Consider the following 11,181-nt stretch of genomic DNA (forward strand, 5'->3'; position numbering starts at 1 on the left):
CAATGATAGCATATCATTTTACTCTATCTAAAACTTAGTGTCCCCTTATTCGTTTCCATCAGTATATTTTGAAAATATATATTTTAAATTATGCAATTTAAGGATACTTGTGTGACCCCCCACGATAGCATACCTGGATTTGCCTGAGATCATGAAGGTCATAATGAAAAGGTTGAGCAAAAATTAGCAAATATAAACATGATAAATAAGAGGTTTCGATGCAATCAAACGGCATGAATATTTCAATATAGTTCATTGGTCATAACAGGGCCCATCGTGCACAGAAAATGAGCAGGATCAAGATTCAAATACCCCAAAGTTAACATTTGTCGTTCGGCATGCGCCATACTTACTGCATATACAAATTCATGCTGATACTTGCTGCATATAATGACGAATAAGACAATCTGGCACAGATTAGTGATGTCATAATTCGGAGTCCTACATGTATCCTAAATATATAAGATGAATTCAGGCATTTTGCCTGACATGTCTCGCACATGTCTACTATAACACTCCTACTGAACTGGGGTCTATATATTGACTCTACTTTTGTATGCCCGGCTCATGTCTTCGTGCAGGAGTGGTGGGGTAGCCTAGTCGTTAAAGCGTTTGCTCGTCAGCCGTAGACACGAGTTCGATTCCCTACATGGATACAAGCCATGAAATGCCTGGATTATAGCTTAAAGCGGCGTAAAATGCGGGGTTCCAACAATGAGTCTGGGTTGAAGTAGTGCGATGTGAAATTTATACACCGTCTCTTAGCAACTGGCACTGTCAGATTTAACCAGATCGTGAAATAATATGGTGTGTTGGGGGGTGGGGGGTCGGTGGTAACCTCGCAGATTGTAGACCGGTCAGATCCATCTGTCATTCTAATTTAATAAATAACATATTTAAGATACTATCTAGATCTAAACCTGTGTAAAAAGTCTTTCCTTTATTTTACAATATTTTACAATATTTTATCCGGTACCATTTTGCCGGAGACTGGGTGTGAGAAGGTACATATTTGTTTTAAAATTAAAGTGATTTTGGAACTGATTCGAACCTGTGTTTAATATTAGTTTTATGACTCGAAATAGGTCAATGGTAAGAATTACCATATGACTTTATGGCGATGGATTTTTTTTATCTACATGTCCCTTCTTCGATCCTTTTCCACAATGTGTATAAATTTCGGTTTTGGGACCAGACATGTTTAAATTGTCAAATATTTGGTATACATCGTCAAAGCCTTGAATGAGGTATTCTGCAAAAAGAATTCTTTTGTTATCATTTTCCGACCTCCCCTCTCAGAGAAAACCCCTTGGAGACGAGAAACACAAAAATAAGTAAGAAGGCTCTATTAAATAACCAGTCGATTACGCGAGATGTTTATCGTCGCATTGCTTGTGATTTTACGACACTTCATTCGGGGACGAGTTTTCCTTTGTTCTTACTGTACATACTATTGAGTATCGCCTGTGCGTCCTTCTGCAACTTTTGACTGTGATTTGTCCACAATGTACATGTATTTATTTTTCTACACATTTTCATAAAAAATATATATTTCAAATGTATACATTTCTTACTGAATAAAATATAGCACATTCGAATTGTGCAATTCAAATTGTAGTTATATTTTTTGGTTAGCAGTAAAACATCTACATTACAAGGACCTGTGTATCGTAGGCTTTGAACTAGCAAACAAATGGTTGAAAGTGTGAGCACGACACTCAATCAACTAGCTGTGTACCGTTCCCTTTTGCTATGCAACATCTAAGATTTAAAGCCTCAACCTGTACAAGTGGGATAGTAAAACTATTGCATAGCCATGGCAGCTAACAAGGAGCCAAATTGCAGACTGTGGGTGAATAATACAGAGAAATCATCACTATTGTATCATCACAGCCTCAGGTGATCTGGACCAGAAAATGGGTGAGTGGATCTTGTTTCACGGCCCAGTCAGTGATGAGCCAGGTAATTCATGGTGGTAAGTCATTAATCAAGAGGTTGACAAACCAGTTGTTGACGTCAATAGTGCAATGGACAAAATCATGATCACCAATCCTGACAATCAAATCCAATTTAGTCACTGCTTACCATGACCAGACAATCCAGTGATTAAACCTGTAAGCCACAGATTTTGTTTGTTTGTTGCATACAGCAATATTCCTGCTTTACCAAGCACCAAAAGAAACCATGCAGTTTCTTTTTCAGAGCAGTATACATGATGGTCTGTAAATAATCAAGTCTGGACCAGACAATCCAGAGATTAGAGTCATGAGCATCGATCCACATGGTTGGTCATATGTATATGTCAACAAGCCTGACCTGCCGTTAGCTGCCTCTTGCGACAAGCATGGCATCATGCTAACAGGTGCCTCAGTACTTTATCAACCAGGGTCAGTATTCATAAAAGTACTTTTCTGGAAAAACCTTGTTTTATGATGAATACCACCCCAGAGATCCATTTCACAAAGCAATCTAAGCACTTCAACTGCCGTAGGTGTCAAAGAATAGAAGTTACAATGGTCTTAGCATTACAATCATTTTGTAAAATGGGGCCCTGGTTGTACAGTGTCACCAACTGGTCCATGTGTAGATATTGTGGCCACCAATTTCTCAGTTTATCTGCAATCACAACAAGATGCAATCCTAACAGGGATAGACCCAAGGGAGTCGTTGTTGTTTTACTCCACAGTCAGCAGTATCCCAGCTGTATCAGGGCAGTCTGTAAATGAGACTTGGTTGGTGCGGTCTGTCGCCCAATCTGCCAGGTCACACATTATGACCACCTGATCGTCATGTTAATCCCCTCTTCTGAACAGGGGACCCATTCTGTCCCTGAATGCCCATGGGGAAATACAACAAGAACAACATGTAAACCACAAAATATACTTCATTAAATAAATAACTTTTGTAGATCACAGGATAGTCAGACCAATTGTAGCAGCATACAGTCCCCAGTCATTCATCACAGACAGTACATACACACACTTCACAGAGGTATTAATAAGTGATACCTCATGCCTTGTACCACCACACAAGGAGACACAGTAGTCATCCTATGTATCTTCCATTGTATACCAGGAAGCATCTAATAATCAACCTACATTAAGCCAAATAATTGCGTTTTGCATGTTTTACAAATATCTTTCTAAATTTGGTTAAAAAAAAGAGGAAGTAAGATAACAAACATAGTCTGTGTTAAATGAAATTTCTGACGTAACTTTTAACTTTTGTTTCCAAGAGTTTAACTTAAACTGAAATAGTTAACTGCATGTGAAACCTATTTTAAAACAACCAGGACAATAACTCTTGAGTGAAATTTACACTTGGCACTATGACTGATAACAGGATCGGAAAAGAGAAATAAAGCTTTAGTACCAAGTTCTATATTGTTACATTGGTGTGAAAAGCCCTCTTAATTTACGACCTTCCTATTTGAGACACAAAAAGGTTATTTCCCCTATTTGTCCACCATGGGCATTTCGCTTTATAAATCCAAAGACACTGGTATCTGACTTGTCTACAAGCTTGACCGTGTTAATAACGTCAAAAACCTTGAACTCTGAATGTCCTCATGATGCCATTCTTATTCAGCTCCCCAATATTGATACGACAGAAAAACAAATACCTGCGTTTCACAAAACATGCACTGGGTCGGTGTAGGCAAACACATGTTCACAGGTATTCATTTTCTTGATAACTTGTCACAGACATGATAAAAATGTTGGGGTAACAATTCAAGTGATGGGTCAGTGGAGTTCATTAAACACGAGTAAATAGTTTCTGGCCTAATGAAACATCTATGTAGTCCCCTGTAGTTGATTCATGATGAGGATGCCAATTAGTCTTACACTGTGTATTGCAATACTGTACTCTTGTATTACACTTGTTCATGTACAACACACAACACAGCAGACTCATCAGCTCCCAACAGAGCAAGTATCACACAATATCAGCTCCCCAACAGAGCAATTATCAGACAACATCAGCTCCCCAACAGAGCAAGTATCAGACAACATCAGCTCCCCAACAGAGCAAGTATCAGACAACATTAGCTCCCCAACAGAGCAAGTATCAGACAACATTAGCTCCCCAACAGAGCAGGTATCAGACAACATAAAAGAATGTTATCTCTGCCACAGTAAACAAGGCACTGGATTTCGTGGATTTCAGGACCAAGGATCTGAGATTGGTTTCATATATCTGTTTGTAGATTTGTTTACAGACAGGTGATCAGTTTTACCTGTCAATCATCGGTAACAGCTTTCCATTTTGTACATTTTGAACATTCAAAACACATATTTGCACACAATGACTTGAATAACGTACATACCATTTTCAACATATTTACCATCCTGCAGGCATGATAGGATCTGTTCCCTAGTCTAAGGCTCTCAGTTCATCAACCAGTATTCTACAATCTACTGTAAATCATGATATTAATGTGAGCATGAAATAAATGCGACAGATGTGAGTATTCCTTGCTGACATTAATAAATTGACACATTTGTATCTGGACATATTGGAGTGTATTATCATTTCAGGGTCACGTCACACAGATGGAGCCAAAGCTCACAATAAACAATGTAATTAAGGAGATATGGACAATATCATGTTTATATCACAGCCTGTCAGAATGAAGTAAAGAAGCCAAAAGTGATACAGGTTTTAGCAGGGCAATTGTCCCGACAAATCTAGGTTCAAAAGCAGGGGGAATTTTGGATTCAAACCAACGATGACTGGATCCTGGCACATATAAGGGATGCAACTCTGCACAGGGAGTTATGACTGCTGATGAAGAGCAACCATCCAAGAATACAAATTAATATTTATGTGAAATATACCCCAGTTCTTATAAGAATTTGATCTTAGAAATCTGAAAATAATAATCTGCCCTTAAATGAATAAAATTAATTACCAAACAAAGGAAGCAGAGAAACATTCACACCAAGTCTTCTCCACATCATTGATTCTAAACTCTGCATACCCAGCTGACACTGTCACACAACACTTCAAACAATCATAACCATCATAATCCTATGCCCAAATCTATAAGTCAATATTCACCTTTAACCTTGTATGTCGTTTATGTACACGTTTGTTAACCTTTGACCCCACATCCTACATTGCAGTGCAATAGATCTTTACTCTATGAACACAAAGGTGAAATATCAGATACCTTCAACATAACATACATCATGTACATTATCAATAAGCATTGAAAACCATATGTAGTCCAATATCAGTTTTTGGCAAAAATACATATCGACAAACCTTGTTTACTCAAATTCCTGGGCACCCTAAAACATATGTTGAGTTTTCCGAGGTTGGTTATAAACTAAACAGTTCCGCTAGCTATTAGTGAGTGAGTGAGTGAGTGAGTGAGTGAGTGAGTGAGTGAGTGGGTGGGTGGGTGGGTGGGTGGGTGAGTGAGTGAGTGAGTGAGTGAGTGAGTGAGTGAGTTAACGCCGCTTTTAACATTATTCCAGTTATATCAGGGCGTGTCAGCTTAATGTGGGAGGAAAGCCCAAAGTGATGCAGGTCTCAGACGTTTACCACTTCGGTGAAATCCATGAGCATGGGTATGGTGATGACAAACCTAGAAACATAATCAGGGCGAACTGGGATTCAAACCCACAATCATAGGTTTCTAGCATGCCCAAGGGACGCAACTCTGCACAGCGAATCGCAGCGCCTTAGACGACTGGGCCACCTGTGCCCCCAGTTACACTAATAAAAAAAGTAAAGTAGATACACAAATATTCTTGTATTATTATGATTATTTTGATTATAAGCATGATAAGACTATGGGTTTTCTTTAGGGAATTCATCGTAGATCACAACATCAATGTATCGTTAACGTGCATTGATAAAAAATTTATGAATACTGATACCACATTATTAATTCACTGCCAAAGAAAGGCAAGATTACCATGGACAAGATGGACAATATGAAGGCAAACCATTCAATCGTAAACATTTTATGGATCAGCCTAGTTATTATTTAGCAAGAAGTTGAATAATTGCAGGTCTCGATAGAAATGTTTTTTCTACAAACATACAAAATAACTCATTTGTTATTAATTGATATATATTGTGATGCTTTGAGTCATGTCGCTACTAAACTTTCCAATCAATTACTTTTTCTTTCTGAATTCTTATCACAATAGAGCTAAGAAATAAGTATACATTCAATCACAGCATAGCTAACAGGTTCACCTGAACATATCACATAAACATTGATAAAGTGAACACGTTCAGAAACTCCGCCACACGTTCATCATGTTCATAACATTGTCACAGCTCAGTGGCTGATATGTCACATACACACATATACAATAGCACTTGTCACTGACTACACAGAGATAAATATATATGGAGTAAACACCATTACTCCAGATGGATATTACAAAACCAACAAAATGCATCATGCTAAGTCTTGAACCAACAGGTAGCCAATAATCATATCATTAAGACAGGGGTGTGGAGACTGTTTGTATGTTTCCTGACTGGTAAACAAAACATGCAGAGAAGAATTGCAAGGTAAACATAAATGTCCTCAGGTAACCGTGGTCACCATCCTCATCAGATATGTAAACAAGAAATTATTTATTTTTAATATTAGCATAATGTTTCATAACTTTTCTGACAAGAGACCAATGTGATGAAAATATCATGGCTGTACATGAGATGAATGGTCAGACAGACCATGTCTACCCGAAACCAAGTTGATTTTGTTAACCTAAATAGAATTCTGTCCTGACACACATTACTTTTCAGCATGGTTACTACAAACAATACACCAAAGTCTTGATCTTGATGAAACAATATAGGATTTTCACAAATACCCCTTGACTTTCCAGGGACTTGTTTCAGCTTCATGTATTATTCCTAATATCATATTAATATTTCAAAGTGAAAAAAAACACACCATCAAGCCAATAGCTCTATCTTTTACCACTATCATGTTTCATCACTTTTGGTTCAGATTTTGTATATCTATTACCGTATTTGACGTAATAAGCTCCCAGGGTGCTCTCAAAATTAGAAATAAAGGACTCTTATTAGAATATTATTTTGGTGAAGAAAACAGAGTTAAAAGAATTTAAATTTCAGGGTTTATGCTGACAACTTGAAATGTTTATATACGACAGAATTTAATTGCCCATAATTAATGGTGCATATAACACCGTGCGTATTATACACGAATAAATAAGTCTTGATCAATCGGAAGGGGTGCTAATTGGGATTGTTCACTAGCTAATATATTAGCAAATACCGCCGTGGGCGCTTATTAGAGCGGGGCGCTTATTACGTCGAATACCGTAATTGGAATAAAACAACTTCCAAAACAATAGTCATGATAATCATCATCTGATCATATCTGATGAACATATTTGTAGTCTTTCAATCCCCAGTTTCCTCCTGCTCATCACTTCCATAATCTTCCTCATCATCGTATTCCTCATCTTCTTCTTCTTCTTCATCCATGTCAATGACACGACCTTTATTACTGGTCTGATTTATTTGATGAGAATGAGAAACTGGATTCTCTATTGCAGATAATAAAAACTCATCCAAAGTTCTCTCCGTACTTTCAGCCATAAAACGAATGAAAGGATGAATATCACCCTCATTTCCCATCTGAATTGTCTCATAGTATCTCAGACGGTCCTCAACCTTCACCGTCACAGGCGGAAATCCTGCCTGCATCAGAATCAGATTCATCAACAGCCTTGAAGTCCTCCCATTGCCATCATAAAATGGGTGAATTATCACAAGTTTGTAATGCGCAAGAGCAGCAAATTCTATTGGATGGAGTTCTAATGCTTCCTCTGCATTCAACCAATCAACAAATTGGTTCATTAACATTGGCACATCTTGAGGTGGAGGGGGTTGAAAATCTCCCACAAACACCTGAGTTTTTCGGATTCTCCCTGCTTCCGTGGGATCAACATATCCTAGGACTCGACGATGAATGTCTAACAAGTCCTCTAAACACAACTGCCCTACACGACCCAGTAGAGTACTGTTTATGTAACTTAGAGCAGCATCGAGACCCAAGACCTCATTCTGCTCCGCCAAACTCTTTCCTCCCACAGCAATTCGCGTCTCTATAATTGACCTAGTCTGTGCTAATGTCAGAGTATTTCCTTCAATAGCATTAGAATGAAATATATGATAGAAATAGGACTCTTTTTTAGCTCGCCGCAAACCTGGATGATTTGGAGGTACACGATACAGTTTATCCCGTTTCTGATCGATTCTGTTGAAAGTTCTTTGGTCTATTTCTTCTACAACTGGTTGTGTTCTGCGTCGGTTTTCCAAAGCTTTTTCATGTTCTGGATGGGCATGGAGAGCTTTTCGGTATAAATGGTCAGCTTTAACTACATCATTTTCATGTTGTTCAATGAACTCTCCATAGGCTGTTAGGATGTCAGCGTGTAAAGGGTCCAGAGCAAGAGCATGTTGAAAGACTTTTATGGCCTTTTCAGTTTTCCCTTGTGACTGAAGATCCAGGGCCACTGTCAGTGCTGCCACAGCCTCCTTTTGGACCTCTGGGAAAACATAAATAATACAATAAACATGACAAATACATCCAAGTAACATGAGCAAAACCAAAAATATTAATTATCTAGCTTATGGCAAGGCTGCCGTTTTCCAGGCAGTTACTTATGCACTAGTCCGGTCTGGATACTTACTTACATGGGTAGACACTATTGTTCTTATCCAACTAACCCACAGATCATTTAGTACTTTCATTAATAGATCTGAGAGCATGGTGAGGAAACAACTAATCCCTCCATGTTTTCACTATTATCTGACTAACAGACATACGGCCGTATCTATCTTTGATTAAATCGCAATAGCTTACTGAGTTTGTTCTCCTTTACAGTACTTTTTGTTACAGTACTTAGTAATATTTGTTTGTTTGTTGTTTAAAGCCGCACTCTGCAATATTCCAGCTATATGACGGCGGTTCTGTAAATAATCGAGTCTGGACCAGACAATCCAGTGATTAATATCATGAGCATCGATCCATACAATTGGGATCCATGACATGCATCAACCAAGTCAGCGCGCCTGACCACCCGATCCAGTTAGTCGCCTTTTACGACAAGCAGAGTAACCTTTTACGGCAAGCATGGCATGCTACTTAGTAATAGTAAGGTTAAGGCAGGTAACCTCATTCCTGCCATGCCAGCTGGTACAGTCTTTAACCATAGGTACCAGTTTCATTGTTCATACCTTACTGTTTTACAATCCTAAGCATAGGATTAGTTGTAGTTCAGTTTGAATTACTTAGCCATATCATCTCCATCATGTCTATATAAGCAGATGTTCCCAAGGTAATCAAATGAAATCAATTTTCTTATAAAACTTATTGACGCTAGAAGGGAGTGTGTTTGAAAAATATGAAGAGTGACTAGCCCAGATACTGCATACATATGATTGTTGACATTTGTTGCAGGTACTTAACCAGGTGTTGATCACGAGATGAGCAGGTAGCCTGCAACCTCTGGGTATCGCGATACTTGTCATGTACGCTAAACGGAACAAAATGCACTCACTAACCTTTATGATTATTCGTGTTCTCTATATCAGATGTCATTTATTTTATCTAACAATGCATATTTTACTGATAAAAGCATTAGTAACTCCGAGTAAAAGCCGGGCCTCGCGCTTTGTTTGCCAAGGGAGAGAACTCCATTGTAACACGGTACAGAGAAAAGTTGTGTATGGAGGTCCGAATTGGATAAAAAGAGGACATAATTTTACCAACCACTTGGTATGATCATGCCAGACATCAGTGATTTGTCCAGACAAGTGCAAAGACAGCACAAGTAAAATTCTAAATGTGTTATCAGTAATAGGTATTCAATGCATATTTAGCGAAAAGTAAGAGAAAAATATTTTAAAAATCAACAACAAAATATCAGAAATGATATTCTAAGATTCTTTATAAACAAATTGGATGACAATAATTTGTCACAAAAAGGAAAAATGTTTAACGTCAACAATAAATATATAAAAAGCACTCCTAGTATGCCCAAAGTATGTACGTATTTCTAAGTTTGGCATTATGGCCCTTATGATCTCCCAATAGATTCTTGGCACAGAGCGGGAAGAAATGTGCGGACTACGTAACTTCCGTTACCTTATTAGTTGCCATGAATATGCAGATGATCTTGTTCAGGTCGATAGAGAAAGTTTACTTGGGGAACTGCGGGTTACATCGTTGTCCATTGATAGATGGGGGTAAGGCAATATTAAAAAAGATCACACAAGTATGTATCAACGCATTTTTTAATAACTCCTTACTTACAGCATACGGAACATTCCGTGGAAATTGAAATTGTTTACGAAGTGAACACTTCCTGGTTACTGATTTGCATTAACAGACAGCTGCTAAGAGGCATGTCTCGCGTGAACTACAAGAAATCACAAAAGCCGCGATACGATGAATGCCGCGGTACCACGGTGTCCGAGTATACTAATAGTAATAACCAGTAAGTAGCAGCAATTCCTGGTAAACATTTTGGCTAAATAACCATTGTTAACTCATTAGCCCCCATGTTTCAAGCCAGCCATGCGATATGAATAATCCTGATTCACTGCAATAATTGGAACCGGTAGTTTCACTTTCATTTTCATTTTCTTTTGAAATTAGTCGAAGAAAATGTAACTTTCACAAACATCAACCATGTCAACAGAATTAACCAGTGTGAGAAAGTGGACTTATTTTTCAAAACACATGTAATTTACCTGGGCTAATCGTCAATTTGTTTTTCGGTCGTATAACTAGCGATGTTTCAGGTGGCATGAAGGAGATGGAAGGTGATCGCATCTGAGAAGTTGACAGCTGCTTTCTGATGAGAATGAAAATAGTCATCAGACGGGGTATATTGGTGACAAGGTAAGCGACACCAACCCCGGACAGTAGAAGAAATATAATAACAGTCTTGGACATCAGTCCCGATGAATACATCTTCTTTAGATGTTTATAATGGGTGGAAAATTGTTTCTCGGCGCAACTTGACAGCCATTCTGCCATGTTGAAACCGGAAGTGATTCAATACGTCAAGCTGCTTCTAAAAGAAGCAATCATAGAAAACCACGGAAATGAAATATATCACATGTTTATTATTATTCGTGAATCAGTTTCCTGGGTTTTTTTCAACTTTC

The 11,181-nt window shown here is 38.2% G+C and overlaps 1 protein-coding gene across 1 annotated transcript; it reads right to left on the reverse strand.

Moving 5' to 3' along the window:
- Positions 1-5,611: 5,611 nt before the first annotated feature.
- On the reverse strand, positions 5,612-11,081 carry LOC124141071 (protein adenylyltransferase FICD-like). The gene is made up of 2 exons (XM_046508965.2): positions 10,762-11,081; positions 5,612-8,552 (listed from the first exon to the last, which is right to left on the reverse strand). Exons 1-2 carry the CDS (start codon positions 11,048-11,050, stop codon positions 7,402-7,404), a joined length of 1,440 nt encoding a protein of 479 aa, XP_046364921.2. The 5' UTR covers positions 11,051-11,081; the 3' UTR covers positions 5,612-7,401.
- Between the last annotated feature and the right edge of the window lie 100 nt (positions 11,082-11,181).

The sequence above is a fragment of the Haliotis rufescens genome, unplaced genomic scaffold (assembly GCF_023055435.1).
Source record: "Haliotis rufescens isolate VD_foot unplaced genomic scaffold, xgHalRufe1.0.p SCAF_6, whole genome shotgun sequence".
Classification (NCBI taxonomy): Eukaryota; Metazoa; Mollusca; class Gastropoda; order Lepetellida; family Haliotidae; genus Haliotis; species Haliotis rufescens.

Excerpts from the sequence above, each read along its gene's own strand:
- LOC124141071 (XM_046508965.2), bottom strand. The coding sequence starts at position 11,050 with ATGGCAGAATGGCTGTCAAGTTGCGCCGAGAAACAATTTTCCACCCAT. Across the intron at positions 8,553-10,761 it reads CAAATTGACGATTAGCCCAG|AGGTCCAAAAGGAGGCTGTG; the intron begins GTAAATTACATG and ends ATGTTTTCCCAG.